Source organism: Episyrphus balteatus, chromosome 3 (genome assembly GCF_945859705.1).
Source record: "Episyrphus balteatus chromosome 3, idEpiBalt1.1, whole genome shotgun sequence".
NCBI classification, from domain to species: domain Eukaryota; kingdom Metazoa; phylum Arthropoda; class Insecta; order Diptera; family Syrphidae; genus Episyrphus; species Episyrphus balteatus.
Window position 1 is genome coordinate 123,665,203 of NC_079136.1, and position 23,731 is coordinate 123,688,933.

The 23,731-nt window shown below is 28.3% G+C and overlaps 2 protein-coding genes across 2 annotated transcripts in view; one reads left to right on the forward strand and one right to left on the reverse strand.

Annotated features, from left to right (window-relative positions):
* Positions 1 to 23,731, reverse strand: part of LOC129913628 (angiotensin-converting enzyme) — a 136,724-nt gene that overhangs the window by 83,186 nt on the left and 29,807 nt on the right. The gene's annotated exons all lie outside the window — the stretch shown is intronic.
* On the forward strand, positions 13,245 to 16,980 carry LOC129913630 (skin secretory protein xP2-like). The gene is made up of 2 exons (XM_055992396.1): positions 13,245 to 13,388; positions 15,394 to 16,980. The coding sequence occupies exons 1-2, from the start codon at positions 13,377 to 13,379 to the stop codon at positions 16,528 to 16,530; spliced, it is 1,149 nt and encodes a 382-aa protein (XP_055848371.1). The 5' UTR covers positions 13,245 to 13,376; the 3' UTR covers positions 16,531 to 16,980.

Here is a 23,731-nt window from a genome sequence, read left to right on the forward strand (position 1 = left end):
TGATGTTTTCCATAAAAAATATTAAGATGTGCTTTTTCAAAGCTGCCATCGTTTAGAAGATTATAAGCTTTCAGAGAGAGAACTATACGAAAAAATTACATATTTTGTATTTTATTCCTAAACAGTTAATTCTATTGTAAAACCTGCAAAAAATTCGCATAGAGTTGAAAACATGTACTGAGCATTGAAACATCGATAAAAGTAAAATGTCAAAAGTCCCCAAAAATCCCATGTGTGTATAAAAAGTTATTCAAGGTTAAATGTCGAAAATAAAAGAAAATACAAAAACATTTTTTTTTTAATTACAGCTCTGAAAAATAAAAATTGAATTGAAATATTTAAAAAATAAAATGCACGACTATGGTCGCACGTACTTGCTCTTATGCTTAAAGTTACTCTAATGTTAAAGCTTTTTATTCAAGAAAATTAAGAAAATTTAAAATTTGATATTTTCAAGAAATTAATAAAAAAAAATAAATCTGTTTTTATAATTAATTAAATATCGTTTTAAATGATCTTTCAAAAAAAAAACCAAGTATGCCAGTTTACTTCTTGTATAAAAAGGAATTTTTATAAAAAAAATTTTCGAAAATCGTTAGAGCCGTTTTTTAAAAAAATTATTTTTTATATATAAAAATTTTCAAACATTTTTCAAAAAAAAAGTTGGTATGCCATTTTGAAGAAATAATTTATTTACGCATAAAAACGAAATTTCAAAATTTTTCATACACCCGTTTTCAAAAAATTGATTTTTCAAAAAAAAAATTTGAAATATTTTTTTAAAAATCCAAAAATGAGTTTTTTGAAAATTTTCTAAAATTTTAATATTACCTTCACCTAAACGTATGAAAATTTTCGTTTAAATCTGGGTATTCTTGAACGAGACAGACAGACAGTCAGACAGAATTGCCGGACCCACTTTTTTGGCATTCTCCATCATCGTAATGTCATGTAAAATTGTTATCTCGAGTTCGAATCCTAAACTTGCCCTATAGTACCTATATCGCAAGTAAAAAAACACATAATCTACACATGCTATGTATGAAAATTTGATTAAATAACACTGACAATTTGACGAAAATAGACAAAAAACGATATTTTTTATATATACCACTCTTTTGAGCATATCTTAAGCTATTTTATGGAAAATGGTATAGTCTATGAAGTGGGTTAAAAATATACGTCAAAAAACTCATATTTTAGAAGCTTGGTACAAAAATTCGCAATTATTTTTTAATTTTGACCAAACCAAAAATTTTTTTTCTTTTTGAAAAAAACAAAAAAGGTAGTTATATAAAGGAGCACATTATCAACCAGTTTTTCAAAGACAACTTTTCGATGGGATTCATCGTTTAAGAGTAATAGGCAAAAAACCGTTATTTTCGACATTTGGCACATTTTAAAACCACGATATTTCCTAAAAGATACCTCGTAGAAACAGTGTCATAACATTTTTACTTGCCATATAGATACTATACAGGGTGTCCCAAAAGTTAACGTCGAAACGAAAACGGTAGATAGGGTAGGTGGTGACAGTTATCAGAAAAATAATAAAAAAATCGCAGCCATATATTTTGTGAGTTATGGGCATTTGAAAAAAAAGTCGAAAAAATGGTCACCCTGTGACGGTTTTTCATGTGCCGTGACTACAAATCTTAAGTTTTCTCATTTTTTTCTTTTGTTACGGAACCTTGAATAACCCTGCTACCAAATGCATTCAAAAATTTTAACTCAGCTGCATCAGTTTTAAAGCAAAAATTACTTTTTTTGCCCAACTAAGTACTAAAAAAATTTACATGGCTCTAATTCAATGAACCGCAGCATAAAAAAAATACACTACCATGTTTCGGCAAGTTACCTTAAAAGTTGGTGTGTTCAATTCTCTTTTCAAAAAGGTATAACATTGTTGAGAATATTCCATAAATAACCGAGATAAAATTTTTTTTTCTTAAGAAATCCTGTACCTAGAGTATGTTTCTTCTTCTTGTTTTATAAATGACTTTGAAAAAGTAACAATAATGCAGTCAAAGGCCTTTTGATCAAAAACAACCTTGGTTAATGTAAATTATTTTACCACCATAAATTCAAAAATATCGCACAACTTAACTCCTTCAGATAAATGGCAACAAATTATCTACATAGGCCTTGCAAATGTAATTCATTAGTTTAGTAGCTCATGTCCGATGCGGAATTGCAGTTAACATAAACAGTAAATTAAAAAAAAAAAAAAAAATGCAAAATGAAAGTCAGTTTTCTATAATCCTTTCCCTTTCATTGTCAAATTGTTGAAAATGTTACACAAACCACCCAAACAATATGACGCATTGCACGCGTTGAGTTAAAATCTCTCAACCTCAAGCTGTTTGCCAATTACCAAACAATATAATTCATCCTGCAAAAAAACAACAAACCGTCACTAGATGGAGCACCTGCAGTAGTTGTTTTATGCAACGTAAAAGGGCGGATTTATGAGTTACTCATGATGCAGGCTCAAGGCGGACAGACTTTTGTGTAACATTTCTAAAGCTTGCCAATATAGGTTTGGTATAATTCGGAAAAATTCACCCCCTCCCCTTCGGCTCTAATAAAAACTAAACCAAAAACTATATTCGTGAAAGTTGCTCATCTAGTGAATATATCAAAAAAATTTGCTTCCTAGATTTTTTTCCTTAAGATAGTTACTCCACATAGTCATAGTCTCGCTGTGTGTGGTGCAAATGTTAAAATAAATAAATAAGACAAAAATACAAAAATAAAGATACAGCCCCAACTGAAAAAGATATTGTATGTGGTTTGAATTGCAAAGTGTGTAATGGAAGCAGAAGAAGAAGAAATTCAATCCACGGAAATGTCTATATGAGTTCTTCGGTTCGGTTTGGTTTTGGGTGGTTTATTCAACTCACTCCACTCATACATTCACCAGTAAAAAAAAAAAACCAACAATGGCAGTGTTAAGTTGAAAATTGAGAAACATAGATTTGATGTTTAATGTGGCAAAAATGAGGAAACAATATGAAATTTAAGCGCAAAAGTATCTAATAGATGCAATGATCAAAAAGTAGCGAACCGTTTGATTGCAATTTTATTTTATTGATGACGCCAAACCGATCGAGACGGTGGCGGCGGCGGCGACCGACGATTGAAAGAGTGTATATATATGTGATTGGGTGAAATTAATCAACTTTTTGATGATAAACTGGTATTGGAATTGGTGGAATTGGTTCAGAGTACTTATTTTATTTAAACTTTTTTTTGTTGATGTTTTGATTTACTGCAACTAGTTTGTACAAATAAATACAAAAATTAAACAGGAATGCTAAAATATTATTTCCTTACAGTAAAACTGTGTCATTTAGAGTGAAATAATATTTCAAAAGATTAAACAATATTTTTCTATTGAACTAGTCTTTTAATCGAAAAGGAAGAAATCTTTATCGATAACCTAGTGCCTTCCTCTAGTTTTCAATGTGTGGTTTTTTTTTTTTTATTAACAAAAATATATTTCAAGTTTTTTGTACAGATTTGGATTGGAAAATTTATTAGTTATGAGGACTTTGTGGTGGATGGGAGTTGGTAAATAATAAGGATGTAAATCAAGTTGGTTGTTTATCAAAAATGTTGAAATTAATTGGAAGGATTTGTAAATAAAGAAACGAAAAAAAAAAAGGAGTAAATAGTTTTTGAAGGAAAACAGGAAAAATTTACTGAAATTATTTTGCTTATAAGGAACTATGTATTATTTGGAGAAAATAACTTTGATAGTGCGTTCGTAATCGGTTTGTGTATTTCTGTAAATCTGTGATCTAATACTTGGGCAAGGAGTGATAATATCTGGACTTTTCCTTACGTAAAAAATTTAACGTTTTATCGCTTATCCAGAATAATTGAACTGATTTGTTCAATACAACAACCATTTCATAAGCTTTTGAGTGTAAGAAGGTAATTTTAATTAAAAGCCATATTTTTGTGGTAGTTCGGTAAAATTTTGCTAGTAAAAAGTATAACGGGAAAGAGAAGTTTTTTTTGCAATTTTTTTTTTCTATTATCCGCATTTTTTGAGAAAAACTTAAAAGGTTGTTTTGTTAGCATTATCAATATCATAACGTGCATCGAATTTAATCAAAATCGTTAAAGCCGTTCTCAAAAAATTACTCGAAAATTTGTATGGGAGGTAAAGTGTATGTAAAGTGTTATCTACGTTTCGTAGATAAAAATTTATTTTGACCTTCTTTTACCTCAAAAACGTGGCGTCATGGATTTTTTCGATATCGGATTTGAATTTAGGATATTGAAATCTATTAGAAAAGTACATATGTCTATTTTGGTTTACCGAAAAAAAAAATTCTTAGTTTTATAGAACATTGAATTTTTTTATTAGATTACACGTTTTCGAATATTTACTCAAACACATAGTTGGCAGTCATTTTATAACCTCAAAATATTCATATTTAAAAAAAAAAAAAATTAAAAAAGCAGTTGTCAAAATTTTGCTAATTTCAAAAAATCCATGAAATAGAGTAATAAAAGGTTAAAAATGTGTTCAACTATTTAGGAACTTTCTGGACTTTGTTTTCAAAATTTTTGATGAAATATGAATCTGTGAATCCTAAATCTAAGATCTAACATTTTTTTTGGCATGAATTTAGGGCCAATTTATTGAGCCTCCATTAAATTTTGAAATTTATCGCTTTAGTTAACGGCCTCGTTAAACTATTGTCGCCTTTAAGTATACATCATTAAAAATTCATTTAATTCACTCTTCTTTAGTTAAAGTCCTTACTTTTAATGGAAACTTTAAATTTAAAACTCTGTTTAAAATATCCTAGGGATTTTTTATTTTGTTTGAAAAATAATCTGTCAAAAGCTACAATTTTGTCAAATCAAATAGATTTGAATTGGAAGAAAAACCAAAAAACTATGACCCGTAAGTATTTTGCAGCTGAAAACGCCAGAAAATGCAAGAGATTAACGATATACCAGTGGTAACCAAAGAATACTACAACCTACAATTGAAACCATGAGAAGAAGAAGGAGTTAAGTGAAATTTTTAATTTTTTCCATCGCTGTCAAATAACAACTCCTAAATTTAAGTGTTATCGGCATTCATCTCGTGTCATTGGTTTAGAAGTAAGCTTTATATCTCTTCTTCTCATGGCTTCAATTGCAATGTTATGTATGTTATGTATGTATTATGCAGCATCTCAAAAATGATTAGTTTTGAAGTGGAGAATATAATCTAGTAGATCTAGTATTATCTGTGCGAAGTAGACAAGAAATGCATTAATTTCTTTGAATTTTGTTCTTTTTTATGGTACAAATGCATGTGGGTATACCTACAAAAAATTCTAGTCTGGACTTTTTTCATAATTGTGATGTTTTTTTTAATAATTCTTTAGCTCATTTGACATTTTTCAAATAAAATAATAATTCAAATAAAAAAATAAATGAAATGACATTTGACACTAATGGAGAGTGAATAAATAGAAATTCTGTTTAAAACCTCCATTAGCTCTAAAAATCCCTCTTAAAAGGTCGAATTTGGTGTTTTAACTAAAACTACTTTTAAATTTAATGCTCAATTAGTTAATGATGCCAAACTTCAAAAAAATCCTTAAAAGAGACTGAATTAAACGAAATTGGTTTTTAATTTTAAAATTCCCTTTTTTAATGGCGATTTAAGTTTAATGGAGAGTCAATAAATTGGGCCTTAGTCAAATTTCTTGCTTTCATGCTTATAGTTAAAGGCTTATTTCGGCCACCACTTTTGAGCCGACATTTTGAATAAAAAAAAAGTTGGCCGCTTTTTCGTATTCTCTTTCAATGTACTAATTTTATTTATTTATTTAATATGATAAATGCCAACATTAGAAATAAAACTTCAATACAAACAATGGAAATGGAGATGATTAAACTTAAACTCAATATAAGAGTAATAATTGTTAATTTCATGACATTCGTTTTCATGGCATTTCGTCAAGAAATGGTCGTGCAAGTGAATTTTGACTCCAAAATGTGCGACGCACGGTCCGACAGACAAATTTTTTTTTATTTCTCGCTATTATTGTTCTCAAAGGAGGTACCGAAATAAGCACCCCAGATGACGAAAGCTGGCAGTACTTTTTTCATATGTTTAGATTATCTACTATTTCATCTTTTGGGAATGCCTTTGAAAGGAGACTGCTTCCATGTTAGGGAATAAATTGAGGAGCGCTTTTGCAAAACTGAAAAAAAAAATTTTTTTCAAATTTTTCGGGAGAAGGTTTTTTGTTTTCCATTTAAATTCAAAAAGTAGAAATGAAGAGTTTTTCTTCCCTGCAACTGTTATTTTAAGATTTCGAATGATTCTTCCTTATTTTGAACACGAAAACACCGTTTTTTTCACAATGAAAATAATTCATATATATTTATATTTATATTTATAATAACAAATAACTAAACCGTAACAACATATGTGATAGTTACAATAATAATAGTTCCGTTCCATTGGAGGTGGTAGTTTACTCATGAGTAGATCTAGTACTAGAATTAACACATGATCTTCTACTCGAGGAGATAGGAATGTGTAGTTGTTGTACTAGATTTCTACTCACGAGTAAACTACCACCTCCAATGGAACAGGTCTAATAATTGATATTTAAGGAAAGATAAGTCTTTCCAACAACAGGCAAACTTTGTTGAGTTTGGCAAAAATCCGCAATTTTGTTTAGTTTTCCATTCATTTTGATAAGTTTAAAAAAAAAAAACGATTGATCTTAAAAATTTTCAAATAAAAACTGTTCCTGGTCATTTCAAAAATCTAATTCAAAAACTTTGGCGATTCTTAAGATTGAAAAAACGCTGCTCAATTGCTTTATTCTACTCTACTTTCACATTTCAACTATCCGCCCTTCTACGAAATAGATACATGATTCCAAAGCTCTAATTTTCATTTGGAACCCTAATATGTTAATTGCCCAGCTTGACTCTTCTCTGTTAGCTTTTAAGCAATTTATAGTTTATCTTTGAAGAATTTACTTCTTTGATATTAGAACTCATCCGCCACTTTATATCCGAGAGATGAATTCTTTTATTTTTGTGGACACATTTAACTAATAAAATGAATTTAACTACTTTGAAAAAGATGAAGATCTATTTGCTTATTTAGTTTTGGTTAGTAATTATATTATTTTAAAAGTCTTAAATTTGCATATCTTCAATTCAAAGCTAATTAGAACTTAAAAGACTCATTGGTTTTTACACAAAATCGATTATTTTGCTGTTAAATTGAGAACTATTTTTTTTTTTTCTAAATTTATGGTAATCAGAATGTTCTAAAAGTGATTGTACTCGTACAAGTGCCTGTTACGTAACAGATTAGCAATTAATTTTGTAAATTAAAAAGTTAGACAAAACCACAATCATATTAGTTTAATGATCTGCTGACGTTTATTTTGCTATCGATGGTTTATGTGACCTCAAGCTTATTAACTTGGTTTAATTAAAGTTAATTTTATGGCCTTGGGAAAAATTTAAAATCTATACCAGAATAGGCAAATGGGCCTATTATTTTTGAGTAGATTTAATTAAATTTTAATTCGATTTCGATTTTTATAATTTAATAAAAAAAAAAAACAAAGTTCTTCGTGGAGAATTGAATTTCTGAACCCTAAAATATTTCACTTCATATTTTTTGACACTTTTATTTTTAAAATTCTTATAACAACAAAACTAAGAGATTTTACTCCAAAACTCTATCAAACATAGCCACATTTAAGATCTCAAAAATACAAACTCAAAAATATTGGTACGATTTTCAATCCATTTTATGATTTATTAAATGAATTTGAGTCGCAATGTCAAATCTATACAAATTAATTAATTACAGATAATATTAATTATAATAATAATAATAAATGCACGCGCCTCTACACTGCTACAGGCATAGTTCAAAGATCAACGGAACAGTTATGGGTAATTATTTAGGAAGTTGAAGATAGATGTGATCAACTTAGTGAGTTATGGTAATAATGATACGATATGTGATCTGAAATGCAAATGAACCGGCAAAGGTTAAATATTTTTTTGTCTGCTTTTTGAAAGTTTTTTTTTTTTTTTATTTTTGATAATTTAGAGAAAAAAAGTGATATTTTTTTTTTGTTTCATTGAAGGTTGTAAAGAAATCATAGTCAAATTGGTTAGAGATTTTTTTTTTAGAAACTAGGGATAATGTATTTTCGTTAGTAGCAAAACTCATATCAGCATTAGACTGGGCCAAAAAAATAAAATATTTTTTACTTGGCGATATAGGTACTATAGGGCAAGTTTAGGATTCGTAAAAAAAATCGAACTCGAGATAACAATTTTACATGACATTACGATGATGGAGAATGCCAAAAAAGTGGGTCCGGCAATTCTGTCTGTCTGTCTGTCTGTCTGTCTGTCTGTCTGTCTGTCTGTCTGTCTGTCTGTCTCTATCTGGAGCTGCAGCCTAAACGAGTGAAGTGATTTTCTTCAAACTTGGTAGTTAGCAGTTTTTGGTGATTCCCTAGAGGGGAAATTGAAATTTTTTTTTTATGACCAAAACTAACGGTACCTGCCACATAACGGAAATAGAAAAGTTAATTTTTTTCAAAAACGGCTCTAACGATTTTGATTAAAATTTTTGTGTGTAGTACTACACATAAGGGCCAACTTTTTAAATAAAAAAAATATTTTTTGTACCGTTATTAACGGTACCTGTCATAGAACGGTTTTTTTCGTTTCTGAATATCTCGTACAACATTAACCCGATTTAAATAAAAAATTTTATACAAAAGTGTGTAAGGAAAGATAATATTAAAATTTTAGAAAATTTTCAAAAAACGCATTTTTGGTTTTTTAAAAAATATTTCAAAATTTTTTTTTGAAAAATCAATTTTTTGAAAACGGATCAATGAAAAATTTTGAAATTTAGTTCTTATGTGTAAATTAATTATTTCTTCACAATGGCATACCAACTTTTTTTTTGAAAAATGTTAAAAAATTTTTATATACAAAAAATTATTTTTTTAAAAAACGGCTCCTACAATTTTCGAAAATTTTTTTCTAAAAATACCTTTTTATACGAGAAATAAAATGGCATATTTTTTTTTTATTTTAAGATAATTTAAAACGGAGTTTAATTAACTATAAAAACAGATTTAATTTTTTTATACTACTTATGAAATTTCTTCAAAATATCAAATTTTAAATTTCTTGAATAAAAAGCTTTAACATTATAGTTACTTTAAGCATAAGAGCAAGTACGTGCGACCCCAGTCGTGCAATTTATTTTTTTTGAAAGTTACTTCGAAAATCTTGTTCAGGATGATGAAAAAAAATTTGGCGAAAATTTGAGCCGTTAAAAATAATTTTAAGAGGTTATCATCGGTGTTTGTTATTTTTATGCATGATATGATGTGTTACAACAGAACTGCTAGACGATCAAAGTAAAAAATATTTCTGTTCCTTTTTTCTTATATAAAATTAAATTTTCTACAAAAAAGATCTGATTGAAAATTTTCGTCAGACGAGTCGTATTCGAGTAATTAAGCTTTTTAAATCGAAGTGTTTTTTTTTCAATTTGACTGTTTCACTTTGGAATTTTGTGATGAGCAAATAAGTGAATAGAAAAATAAAACCACGACAGATTCTTATAGGAAATTTAATTCTCTACAAAAAAGGTCTCGTAGTAATTTTCCCTAAATTGAGAAGTTATTCACGATTTAAAAATTGATTTTTTAATTTTTTTCTCGATTTAAATCGTGAATAACTTCTTCAGAACTCAATTTAGGGAAAATGACCACATCTAGACCAGTTTTTATTTTTTATTTTTTTATTTTTTGAAAACAAAGAAATAAATTGTTATTACCAATTTCTTTCGGTGTTCCAGGAGTCTAGTCTTTTTAAAATAATATCGGTTAAAGATTGAAGACGCTTGAAATTGCAGAATTTTTCAAAATCCAGATTTTGCGGACAAAATATACCATTTTACTATTTTCAACAATCTCACAGTGTTCGGAAAAAGTGAGATTTGCAGTACTTGGATGGCATATTTTTCTGAACAAGGCTAAAGAATGCACTTTTATGTAGTAAAAGGTTTTTGTTAAATAAACTACCTACATGCAAATCATATCTAAACAAATCGAGACGCCCCATCCACTAGTAAAATGCATGTTTTTGCACGAAAATCGGCATTTTAAAAGTTTTCCTTTAAAGTTCCATACTCATTAGAATTTGTATAAACCTGTTATCAAGCGTTTTAGCATAACCTCAAAGAATATTAAACATTTTTTGGATTAATCAAAATATTTGTTTTCTTATTTATTTTTTTTTTTTTTTTCAAAATCAATTTTTCGAAATGATTTTTTTTTAGAAAATAATTTATAATAATTACTCTAAAATCGGATATTAAACATTTTTTTCACTTATTTCTAAAAAAAAATGTAGGATGAGAAATTATGTTTTGAAATTAAGTTTCAAACATTTCTTGTTTAAAAGAAATTTTTGTAAAAGAATTCATATTTTAATTTTATTTATCTTGAATTTAGGTTTGAATTTTCATTCATAAAACTTCTCTTAACAGATTTTATTCTTAAGAAATGATTTTCCTTAGAAGATGACTAAAATTGGTTGGCTTAGAATTTAGTAAATTCTTAACTAACTTAACCATACTTTGTCTAAACGATAAACGAAAGAGCTGAGAAACAAACTTGATTATAGATTTTTCAATTTTTTTTTTCAAATCTGTTTATTTTTGCTATAATTATTAACCTTTGCATCTCTTTGATTTCAATCACATTTTAAATAGGTTTGCCAGTTTATTTAGAACAAACAAATATGCTAGATTGCCTTCTATGGCAATTTAACTTCTTTAAGATATTCCTCTTTACATTTGCATGGGCGTAGTCAGTCTTCAGCAAAAATAACAATCTTTACGACCAAAATTGTAAACAAAGTTTTATTTAAAAAAGCTTTTTTTCAAAGCTTGTAGGATGGCGTGAACGTATTACGTAAATATTTCAATTCAATTTTTTTTTTCTTGCAAATCTAATTCAAGTGGAGAAAAAAAATTTCAATAAATTTTCCACAATTTTCCATTCAAACAACAATTTTGTATGTTTGGCCTATTTCTAATATAAAAGACTAAGTTGCAATCAGGTTAAACATATTTTGTTCCATACCATATAAACCAGTTGCTAGTTTGATGTGTGTCAATTACATACATCAGTATGAAATAATTGATCAGGTTACTAGCTTGATTAGTTTTTTTTTTTTTTTAATTAAGATAAACAAATTAACTAGTTAGTTAATGTCTGAAGTCTTTTAAACTGACAAGTAATAATTGATCAAAACATAATAATTATAGTTGGTTTTGTTGATTTAAACAAAAGATTGCATTCTTTTGTTAAATTATATCAATAAGAAAGAATAAAATATAAAATACTTGGAATTTTTGAGTCTCAAAAGAAATTCCAAAAATAAATAAAAAAAATTAATTAAATATGTGATTGAAAAATAAAATAAAATTAATTCAAAAATTTAAAACATAAAAACTTCATTAAAATTACACAATTCGATATTTTATATAAAAAAATGTAAATTAATCTTTTCTTTAGTTCTGTTTGAAAAAAAAAGAAGAAAACTTTTGTAATATTGCCTCAGGTCATTGGTCAAAAATCCCGTAATGTTCATGTTAAACTCTCCACAGACCATTCCATCATCATCATCATCAAAATAACGTCCAACTAAATGATCAAGAAAAAAAACTTAAACCGAAACAAAAACATCACCTTCATAATGACTTGTGTCTAATATGTATGCGCATTAATCCCTCATTTGGTTTAACTCTATATGAATGAGTAATGTTTACCTACTGACCAGATTTATTTCATTCAAGGGTAACATGCGCCTTTTGTAAAAAAGCGCAAAATCACAAAATAAAAATAACAAAAGCATACGCCCGTTTTTAACACGTTTTTATAAAAAAAAAAAAAGAAAACATTGACAAAATAATAAAAATAAAAAAGAAAAAAACTGAATGATTTTTTTTTTTGTTGTCTCTCCCTGACCTAGACTTTTCATACATATATGTTCTATAGTCTGGAAAATCTAGTTATCCCATAACTGTAGGCCAATGAGAAAAAAATCTATGTCCGGAATCTTATCCGCAAGTTACTATACAAGAAACAACACAAAATAAATCCTTTACCTTTCGCATACTGCAACTCTTAAGCATCGACAAAAATTATTATATAATAAAAATCATTCGAGAATAAACCAGAAGCACAGCTGAACGCAATTATACAGACCACAGCAACGATATAATATACACATATGGTCACAACACACAACCTGGACAACAAAACTAACCAAACACCATTTTCCAAGAAGGCAACGACGCAGAGTCAGGGGCTACTTCTAAACAAGCTGTTGCAATATAGGTTCAATTTAAAATAAATCATATCGTCAACCAACTAAGAATATTTATACCATCGAGAAACCACCAATCGAGGGTAAGAAAAATAGTACAAAAAACAACAACAACTTCAAAAGGTGAAGCAACTACCTACAACAAGCTAAGCTATATGGCAACAATATGAAGAAAGAAAAAAACAACAAAAACCATTTGACATGCATGCGAACTTTTGCTCTTGTTACAGAAAAATCTGCACGATCGATGCACTTATCTACACACTTGCACTAACCAATGACAACGACCAACCACACTTTACTATATGCAGTCGTAGTCTCGAACTATTACCAATGAAAGTGAAATACAACACTTTGAAACTGAGAGTCAAATTATGTATGTACAAATGAAATAGATGATGACGATGATTATTATTGTGGTCTTAGGATCTCTTTAAGAGGCAAACTTAAAACATTTTGGTGAGCTTTTTTTCTATACTGAACACTCTTGATCTCAGTTTTTACCTACCCTCCACCCTACCGCACACTTCTGCATCATTTCTATACCACACAACTCAAAACTTTTAATTCAACTATGTTATATTAACTCTATACTCTTGATGGTCTTGGTCTTTGATTGGTATTTCGGTGTGTTAGGGTTTTGTTTGTTGTTTCTTTTCCGTTATCTTGGTATGAAATTTTTATGTTTGATTTGTTTGTGTATTTGTGGTTTGTATTTTATTTATTTTTTTTTTTTATTTTATTTTGGTGTATCAAGTTGCGCTAACTGAGAGAGCGCCATCACACATAATAAAGCGCTTGGGTTTTTCATTTTTAATATAAAAGCAGGTGAATACCAACCAAAGGCATCCAGTATACATCTTGGGTTTGTTGGATTAACCAACCCTTAAATTTAGTTTTTATTTTTAATTTTAAAACACTTTGTGTTTAAATCCAATTAATAGAAAATGAAATCGATGGTAGGTGTATGAATTTTTTTTTTCATCAAATAAAAAAAAAAAAAAACTCAGTGAAAAGTGACTATTGTGGAAAATATTATACTAAAAATGAATAAAATTTTCAATAATTTATCATAAAGGACTATAAAAATATGATTTTATTCTAATTCTTGGTGAAAATCGATAAATACCAATCTAAACAAAAGAGTTGAGAAACAAACTTGATTTTAGATTTTTTAATTGTGATTTGAATTTGAAGCAGTTTTTTAAAGACAAATTTATTTTTTCAAGTGAACAATGATAAAATATAAAATAAAATAATTTTTAATAGAAAAATATATGCTTCATTGTTAGTTTAAAAAAAAAAAGAAAACAAAACTTGTGAAATTTTCTCTAAGAATTTCAGTGATTTTTAAATTTTGTGTGTTTAATTTAGACTCTTTTTTTTCTGAGCATCTTTTGGCTTCAAAATTAAGTTAAATTTAAAAATTTTCAAAAATATATTATCTTCTGTTAAAATAATAAAACAAAGTTGATATTAATCGTGAGAAAAAAATCAGCTTTTAGCAGATTCAATGATTTAAATTGCTTTTACGGCAACTATTGGTTACTTTGTGATGCACTCATAATTTTGTATCGATGTTGCCATTAACATCTTTAAAAAGAATTTTTCTAAAGAAATTTTCTTTAAATTAAATAAAATAAAGTAACAATCAAAATTAAATTAAAAAAGCTAAATGAAGGAAAAAAACTTTAAGGGCCAATTTTTCGATACTCAGATAAACCTCAGTTAGAACTTATTCCTAGGAATAAAAGTTTTTTTTATATTGACATTTGGCAGTTTTTATTCTTCTGATAGTCTAACTGACGATTGAAAAATCAGGGCTAAATAAAATAAATTATTCTATTTTGTTAACTAATTATCTAAAAAAAAAATACAAAGATTTGCAATATTGTTCACTTGAATTTGTTCAAACTATTATAATAACATAGAATTCTTAATTTTTTTATACGTTCATTTGGTTGGACAAAAAATTAAATACGTAATGAATTAAACTACTTTATTTTACAGAAATCACAAAAAAATTATTCCATTCATTTTTCATTTTCATCTAAAAGCCGTTTTAGTTAAATTTACAAGTAAAAAAATTTAATTTATTTAATAAGTGTAAAAAAGTCCCGCCACAAACAAAAAAGCGCTTCCACACGAGCCAAATGATCTTACGCTAATTTTATTTCATTTTTTTTTAAATTTATTTTCTTATGCAAAATTCCCACACATTTAATTTATTTTATATCTCATCACCTCAGCTTAGATAAGTGTTTCGAGATGATTAAATTATAAAAAAACGTATAACCATCTGCTTTGAATCGATTAAATATTTAACACGTTTATGCCTGACAGCAAAAACACTTCCCAATATTTATGATTATTGACCTGAGATTTAATTAATTATTTTTATAGCTTTCAGTTAGGTTCAAGAAAAAATAAAAAAAAAAAAATAAAACACACCCCCAAATTATTATTTGGCCTCAAGATAAGCTTTGTAAATAAAAAAAAAATAAAAAACAAAAAATGCTACCACACCCCCAAATGGCGCAAGCATTCCAACTCGCACATCTTTAGCTTGTTGGTTAGCGTCCAGCTTTCCACAGATCAGAAATTGATAAATTGGCAAAAATCCAAAACTCTCATTGTTTTGTTTTGGTTTTTTTGTTTTTTTTTTTTGTATTTTTTCTTTCTCAATTAATTCAAGTCATAAAAAACTCTTACCCTCAAGCAGTGTGTATTTTCACTTTCATTCTTGAAATTGAGAGTCTGAGTTTTGAATGAAAGCAAAAGTTGGGAGGAAATTGTATCGTATACCAATGCCATATAAAATAATAAATGTGTTAAGGTAATTCAAAACGCACACACATTCACTTTCACATATGTACATTATTTTTCCTTTATGGTCTGAAATTTTAAATCTTTTTTTTTTTTTCACTTCACTTTTTGAATAAATTCTTTAATTTTTTGTTTTAGCTCGTTTTTGGGCTTTTGGCTGCAGTTTTACTGCTTACCAACGCTGAAGATGTCAAAGAGAAATCCAAAAAAGCTGAAATTGAACCTGCACCTGCTGCCGCTGCCCCCGATGCTACCGCAGAAAAGAAACAAGGCAAACGTGGCATCTTCTCATCCGGCTACGGATATGGCGGTGGTATTGAGCTCGGCCATGGCTATGGCGGCGGTCATGGTGGACTTTTAGGTGATCATGGAGCAATCCTCGCTCATGGTGGAGAATATGCTCATGGACTTGGTCATGAAACAGTCAAAACCATCACTCTAGTGAAGAACGTTGCTGTTCCATACGCCGTTGAAAAGCATATTCCATATCCAGTAGAGAAACAAGTACCATATCCAGTTAAGGTTGCTGTACCACAGCCCTACCCCGTTGTCAAGCATGTTCCATATCCAGTTAAGCAAATTATTAAGGTTCCCGTTCATATTCCACAACCCTATCCAGTAGAAAAGGAAGTACCATATCCAGTTCATGTACCAGTTGATCGTCCAGTTCCTTACAAGGTTCTTGTACCACAACCCTATCCAGTTGAAAAGACCGTCCATGTGCCAGTCAAGGTTCCAGTTGCTGCCCCATATCCAGTTGAAAGGAAGGTTCCATATCCAGTCAAGGTTCCCGTCCATGTGCCACAACCCTATCCAGTTGAGAAGATTGTCCATTATCCAGTCAAGGTCCCAGTTGATAACCCAGTGCCATATGAAGTGGCAAAACCATACCCAGTGCCAGTTGAGAAGCCAGTTCCATACACTGTAATAAAGAAGGTACCAGTTGCTGTCCATGTTCCATATGATCGTCCAGTTCCAGTTCAAGTTGATCGTCCAGTGCCTGTCCCAGTCAAGGTTCCAGTTCCAGCTCCATATCCAGTTGAGAAGCATGTTCCAGTGCCAGTAGAAAGGCAAGTACCAGTGCCAGTACATGTTCCATATGACCGTCCTTATCCAGTACATATTGAAAAGCATGTGCCAGTTGCCTATGATAGGCCTGTGCCCTACAAGGTTCCAGTTGCTGTGCCAGTTCATGTAGAGAGTCATGGTATTTCTGGTCATGGTATTTCTGGATATGGTCTAGAAGGCCATGGATTTGATCTCCACCATCATTAAGCTTTGATTAGAAGAAAGACAAAAAAAATTATCAAAGAAGAAGAAAAGAGCCTAAGACAAGACAAAAACAAAACGATTTTCCATCTTTCACTTCTCTCCTTCTTTAAAAAATACTCTTCCCTGATGTGTGTCTTTTTTTATTTAATTTAAAAAAAAAAAAAAATTGTTACTAGTTTATTAGTTTTGTGATAAATGGAAAATACGGAACCATATCAAAGCTTCTTGGAAATGGATCACGCCGCTTTAAGTATTTAAATATCAAAGAAAAAAAAACGGATTGAAACCCATGACATATTGGATTGATGAGTATCTTTCTATTACCTGGATATCTCTCTCATTCTCTATTATATCTTCTTAGCCAAAATAAAAAAAAGGAGTTGTTTTATAAAAAAAAAAAATAATAATATACAACTGATTGAATAGATGGCGCTTCAAAACATCAAAAGTTGCGAGCATCTACTTTATCTTTAACCTTAAAAAAAAAAAACTTGCCCAATAAAATATGTTAGGAAAAGAAAGAAACAAAAAATTATGAAGTAGGCGCGAATATCGATTTTTCATTTTTTTACAAAAAAAAAAAATAATATTATTATATTTTTTATTTAAATAAATATTTGTAAATAAATCCAAACAAAAAAAAAATTACTTTATTTGTGTTTTTTTTTTATCAAATTGACAAAAAATTTTCAAGAATAAACAAAATGGAATTGTAAAGTACAGTTAGAAAAGGTAAGCGAGGATAAGAAAAAATTCATAATATATAAAAGAAAATGCAATAAATTAAAAAAAAAAAATTAAAAAAAATGCACGACTGGGCCGGACGAACTTGCTCTTAGAGTTCAAGTTGCTTAAATTTTTAAGACTTTTTATACAGAAATTTGGGAAATGTAGGTACAAAAAAGAAACGTAAAATTTGTTTTTAGAAAAATAATAATAAAATAAAAGAATGCAGTTTTGATTGATATATATTAAGATGCATTTTTAGAAACAAAATTTTCAAAATCGTTAGAGCCGTTTTTTAAAAAACTCTTTTTTTTAAATAATTTGTTGGAAAAAAAGTTTTAAAATAAAATTGGTATGCCATTTCGTAGAAATCACTAATCAGCATATTAAAAATAAAATTAAAAAAAAAAAATGTCACGTTTTGGAAAATTGTATTTTTCAAAAAAATTTTTTTTTTCATTTTTTAAAAATCCAAAAATTATTTTTTTTTCAAAATTTCGTTGAAATCGAATGAGCCGTTTAAAAATAAGCCATATTAAAAAAAAAAAAACGGTTCTTTGGCAGGTACCGTTAATAATGATTTTCAAAAAAAAAAAAAAAAATTTCATTAGAAGATAGACCTTGTTTTAAAACTTACATTTGATTCTTTTAAACAAAATCGTTGGAGCCGTTTTTGAGCAATTTCAACTTTACTAAAATCGGTATATGACAAGTACAGTTATTTTTGGTTAATTCCAAAAACCCCTCTGGAGAGTCTCCAAAAAATGCTAGATACCAAGTTTGAAGTCAGTCGGTCCATCAGTTTAGGTTGTAGCTCCTTATACAGACAGACAGACAGACAGACAGACAGACGGACTTCCGGGACCCACTTTTTTGGCATTTTCTACCATCGTAATGTCGCATGGAAAAATGTTATCTCATTTTTTTTTTTTTTTTTGACCAAACCAATGTTTGGTTTTTAGAAAAATGTTTGGTTTTTATAAAAATTATGTTATAAAAGATGGTCATGTGTGTATTTTGGATTACAGATTAATTATAAATAAATAATTTTTCATAAGTTTAATCAAATCTAAAGTAGTAAAAACACGCTGATAAAAAACATTTTAATGTATCCACGGTATATGATTGAAATATTGTTCTCATCTAATTTTTTTTTAGATATTTAAACTGTATTTAGTAATTTATTTAAAATTAAAATCTACTATCTCTCATTTCTGTATTTACTACTGAAGCGATTTTCATAAAACTTTTTTAAAGTTTTGATGAAGATAAACTGGTGGATATCAGCAACAAAGTAACACCAAACAATATTTTTTCCCAAAAAAAAATGAGGATTTTTTGTTGATTTTTTTATTTTATCAAATGTAATGATTGCGGATATAGATTTAGTATTAACCCTTTGTCGGCACACGAGTGCGAATTTGGCAGGATAAAAATAAAAAAAATTACGATTTTTCAAGAAATTGGTCACAAAAAGTCTCTTTATAAGGGTGAAAATATTTTTTTTTTTTTCAGAATTGTGAATACAATATTCAAATTCCTCGGAAAATTCTAAATCAATTTCATACATGATTCTCTATAAAATATTAAGCCCGAAAAAAGTTCTAGTGACATGAAAAAGTATTGCATGTTGTGCCTATATTACGTTTAGATGCAAAAAAACTGCAATTTTAATAACTTCTTATTTACTAAAAATCCAACAAAATAATCAGTAAAGATCCAGATCCAACAAAGATCTCTTTAAGCTCTATTCATAAAAGAAAACCAAACGTTTTTTGGAGGTCTGGTGGCTGAGTTATGGCAAACCAAATTATTTTTTTTTTTTTTTTCTAATCTTACATTCGGAAGCAGACTCGTCGGAATTAAGTCTGGAAACAAGTTTTGGTTTACAGATATGAGTTCACACTGAACAAGCCTATGCATTTAGCTATCAAAAATTGCAAATCTATTTTTTTTTTTTTAATTTTCGAAAAAAAATCCTTGCCAAAAAAAAAACCGAATTTTCAAAAATTTCATCCACAATTTATCGAGTTAGATATCAAAACAAAATCCGTTTTAAGCTATATTCTAACTACATTGTGGGGCATTTGTATACATTGGGGAACCCGGGCACTGCCTTGGCTGCCAAAATGATATGTACGTATACCTACAAAGTTGCGAGCAAATGATTTTTTTTTTTTAACTTGAATGCGTTTTACAACAAAAACTATACGTTATTAAATGTATTACTATTCTCCTAAAAGCACACATTGGCAATACAAAAATGTCTTGTGACTTCTCTTGGCTTCCATCGCCTTAAAATATATTAGACAAATTTTGTTTATAAGTTTTAATTTGATGTTGCATATTTTTTGGAATAAAATTCTAAAAAACAACGTTAGGTATTTGAAGCTTTTATCTAATTCATATTTTTTTTTTTTACATTTATTTCACATTTTTTTTTTTTTTTTCAAAAATAACTGAATAACATATTCTGTATGAAGAGATTTTCAAGAAACTATTTATTATTTTTAAAATTTCTAATTTAAAGATTTTTTTTTTGGTGAAAGTGATTTCAGGAGTTTTCAAATTAAGCATAATTATAAACGTTATTTTTATTTAAGGCTGTAAGTTGAAAAAATACAACAAATTCAACTGGTTGAAATTTATCAATTTACAAAATTTCTTAAATTAAGTAGAATTTGAAAAAAAAAAAAAAAAATAAAGTTCGATGCTCAGCTCTTTTGTTTAAAATGGTTAATTATTTGCTTATTTGTAGGTATATTTTCAAAACCATAATTTTCATTCATTTCTTATTTGCCTTTTATTATCTTAACCTCACTCGGTGGCACTTAGAAATTCAATGAAGAATAAATCGAAAAAAAAAAAAATCAAAAGAAACATTTTTAACAAAAATACCTATTTAAGTAAATCTAGTATAAAATTAAAAAAAAATCAAAACCGAGAAATGAATTCTATTGAAACTTCGGTTTTATTGTGTCTATTAATATTTCCTTTTTAATGGCATACCAAATTTATTTTTGATAAAGTTTAGAAAATTTTGAAATTAAAAAAAAAAATCTATTTTTACGGGCATAAATATTTTTTTCTAAAAATTATTTGTTATTCAAGAATTTAAATATTATACTTTGTTTCTAGGTCAGCAACTCTAAACTTAACTCTATATTATTTTTTTAGATTTTTTTTTTTTTTTAATATCTTAGAAAAATTGTTTTATGAATATTTTGAAAGTTTTATTATTCCAAGAGCAAGTACGTGCGAGACAGTCATTTTCTATAAAATTAATTTTTAGAAAAAAATCAAATAATATTTGTATAATAATAATAATAATAATAATACATTTCTTAAGAATCACATTATATGAAAATGTTTCTTTAATCAAAATCGTTGAAATAGATTTTTAAAAATTCTGTAGAGTATTCGAAAAATGCTACGTGGTTCAGTCAAAATAGGTATTCCCTTTAAACGAAATTCGCACGAAGTACATAATCAATGATTTATGAATAAATTTAAATTGTGAAAAGCCACATATTTCGGAAATATTTGATTTCGTATATTAATCAAAACCGGTAGAAGCTATTGTTAAAATGGTCAGTTAAATAATTGTAAATTTTTTTATTCTCTACAAACTTAAACTTGAAAAAAAATTTTTTTTTTTTAAACTTGGCTAAAAAAATTCAGTTTTTATTATACATTTTATGAAATTACAAAGTTTTTTTTTTTCAAGTTAGCCAAACAAGGGATAGTGTCAAAGTTAATCAAAATTCCACTTAGGATTTTAATTTTTTTCCTTATCTTGTCATTAGTGAATTTTTCAAAATCTTGAGAAGGTCTTTTCTCATAACCTCAGCATAAAATTAAAATTGATCAAATTGTATACAAATATTCTCAACAGTCACAAAAGTGCAGACAGAAATCATGACTCAGATTGTCCAATCAATTGATTTTCAAAGTCCTTTTTTCCCCACAAAACTCATCTGTAACTACAGTAGATATGCCGTAGACCGTACATTCACCTCGGCGAACAGCATTACTTCACTGATGGTTCAATCGCCTGAGGTCTTTACTTATAAACAAAAAAAAAAAACCATGCTCCATTGTTCCCAATAATATGTTGCTACTTCTTCTCCTTCTTTTTCTCATTTTGTAAACAAAAAGCCTTAATTCATTGTTAGGATTCATAGAAAAATTAAATTTTATTCAGGTCTCAGGAGTAATAGAAAAAAAAAATCAGAAAACTGGATTAAATTATAGTTTTTACAATTTTTAGCAAACAAAAAAAGTTTAAAAAAAAGGTAATAAACCTTTTATAACCTAAAAATTATACAATTTAAGTAGTTGCTAATAAAGCACAGAAAACTCACTTTTTAGACTTTTGAAATCACTAAAAAGCAAGTTCATGCGACTTAGTGTGCATCTTAATTTTGATACACTTGATGTGTTACACATCAGACATTACTCTACTGAACTAGTAACAACAACTTTTTTTTTTCATTGCAACATGTAATTATTAAAATGAACGAAGGCAACTCAAATAAAAAAAAACTTTATAAAGATACTCTCGCGTTGTTCATAATGGTTTCACACACAAGTGTGTGTGTGTTTGTGTGTTGAATTTTTAGTACTATAAATAAAAATCTCATACCTATATGAAATTTTGTTTTTTTTTTCCTAACTTTTTTTTATTTTTTAGTCTGACGCGAAAAATGAAAATTACGCAATATTTTCTAGCCATAAAAGAAAACCAGCTCATGTGCTACATCTAGTGGCAATAAGGAAGTTTGCAAAGTTTTATACCAGTCTTTTTGGCGGGTTGAGGTAGGTTTGGTTTGATTTTTTGTTGTTGTTTTGGTTTAATAGAAAATGATAAGTGCTTCGCATTAATTTTCGCCAGATTTAGTTTTTTTTTTTTCTTGCTTTATGCGGTTTTTTTGTAATTTTTCGGAATATGAATTTCAAAGATAGATTAAGTAGTTTCCTTGAGGGAAAAATCAACGATTGTCAGAGATATAAAAACAAAAGAATGTAAAGACAGAGATTTATCACAGAGAGGGTCTTTTAAGAGTCTTAGACCTCTTGCATTGATCTTGTACTGTGGAAATGGTAATTCAATATCTTTTCACTTTGGTTTGTATTCATTTTTTTTTTTGTAGTCTTTAGTCTTAGTTGTCGCATTAATTACATCATTGATCAGGTTAACAACTGACGACCGACACGACGATGGTTAACTTTTTATTTTTAATATGACTACAGAGTTAAAATATATTATTACTTATATTGAGATGAAAAAGTGGAATCAAAAATAAGGAAGTCTTTTTTTTTTTTTTTTTTTTTTTTTTGATTATATGAATTGGAGCCATGAATAAAATTAAACGTGTTTAACAGTATTATCAATAAATAATTTTTGGTGTGGAACAAAAATTCATCAAAAGTAAAAGCAAGGGTTTAATGGATGGGGAAGCTTGGTCCTTTGAGTTTGGGATGTTTGGGAAATTTTCAACTTTAATGAAATTGATAAACCTTTCGCTAAGAAACATGTTGCTGGGAAATGTTTTTAGTGAAAGCATTACCAGAGGATATAACCAGAACATGTATAAATTTCACTTGAAGGAATGTCTCGAAAAGACAAATGTTGCAAGGAGACATTTCGGAATAATGTAGTTGAGACACATATGTTGCTTTTTTTTTTGTGTATATACATAAGGTCACTACTTTTGAAATTGAATCATATGCCCCTGTAAGAGAATTATTTCTATATATTTTCTCATAAATAACATGTCATTTGCAACATATTGCTAGGTTAGTTTTCATTTAGAGCAATGTCATCAGGCAACATATCCCTAGGAAACATGTCACCACCATAAATTTCACTTGAAAGTATGTCTTAGAAAGAAAAATCATATGAGGATACGCAAATGATGCTAGGAAACATGTTGCAAGGAGACATTTTGGAATATTTCTTATGCAAGATGTCCTTTTGGCAACATACTGTGTGCGGGTTACTCATCACATGTCACTGAGAAAACATGTTCTTAAAAAACATGTCTCGTGAAGAGTAGAGAATAGAAGAGATGAAAGGTAATATCAAGCAAGGATATATGTTGCTAGGGTAAGTGTCGCTAGGAGCCTTGAGAACATATTGCTGGGGAGAAATATTGATATGTTACATGACACAAAGGGATAACGACGCACAAGAGGATTTGTCACGTGACGAATTCTTCAAGTATGAGGTTGATATCTTGTGTTATTAATAATTCATCTTATCTTCAATTTGTAACCCCAATTTTATGAAGACAAATGTCTTCAAATATAAAACTTTGCAAATAATAACTAAGTTCAAGGCAAAACATTTTTTTTTTGCACAACAATCATTAAAAACATCTTTTAAATCGATCTAATTAATCATCGTTACCAAAACAAAACACTTATACACATATGAATAATATGCTTCTTTACTTTTCTTCGAACCATACAAATA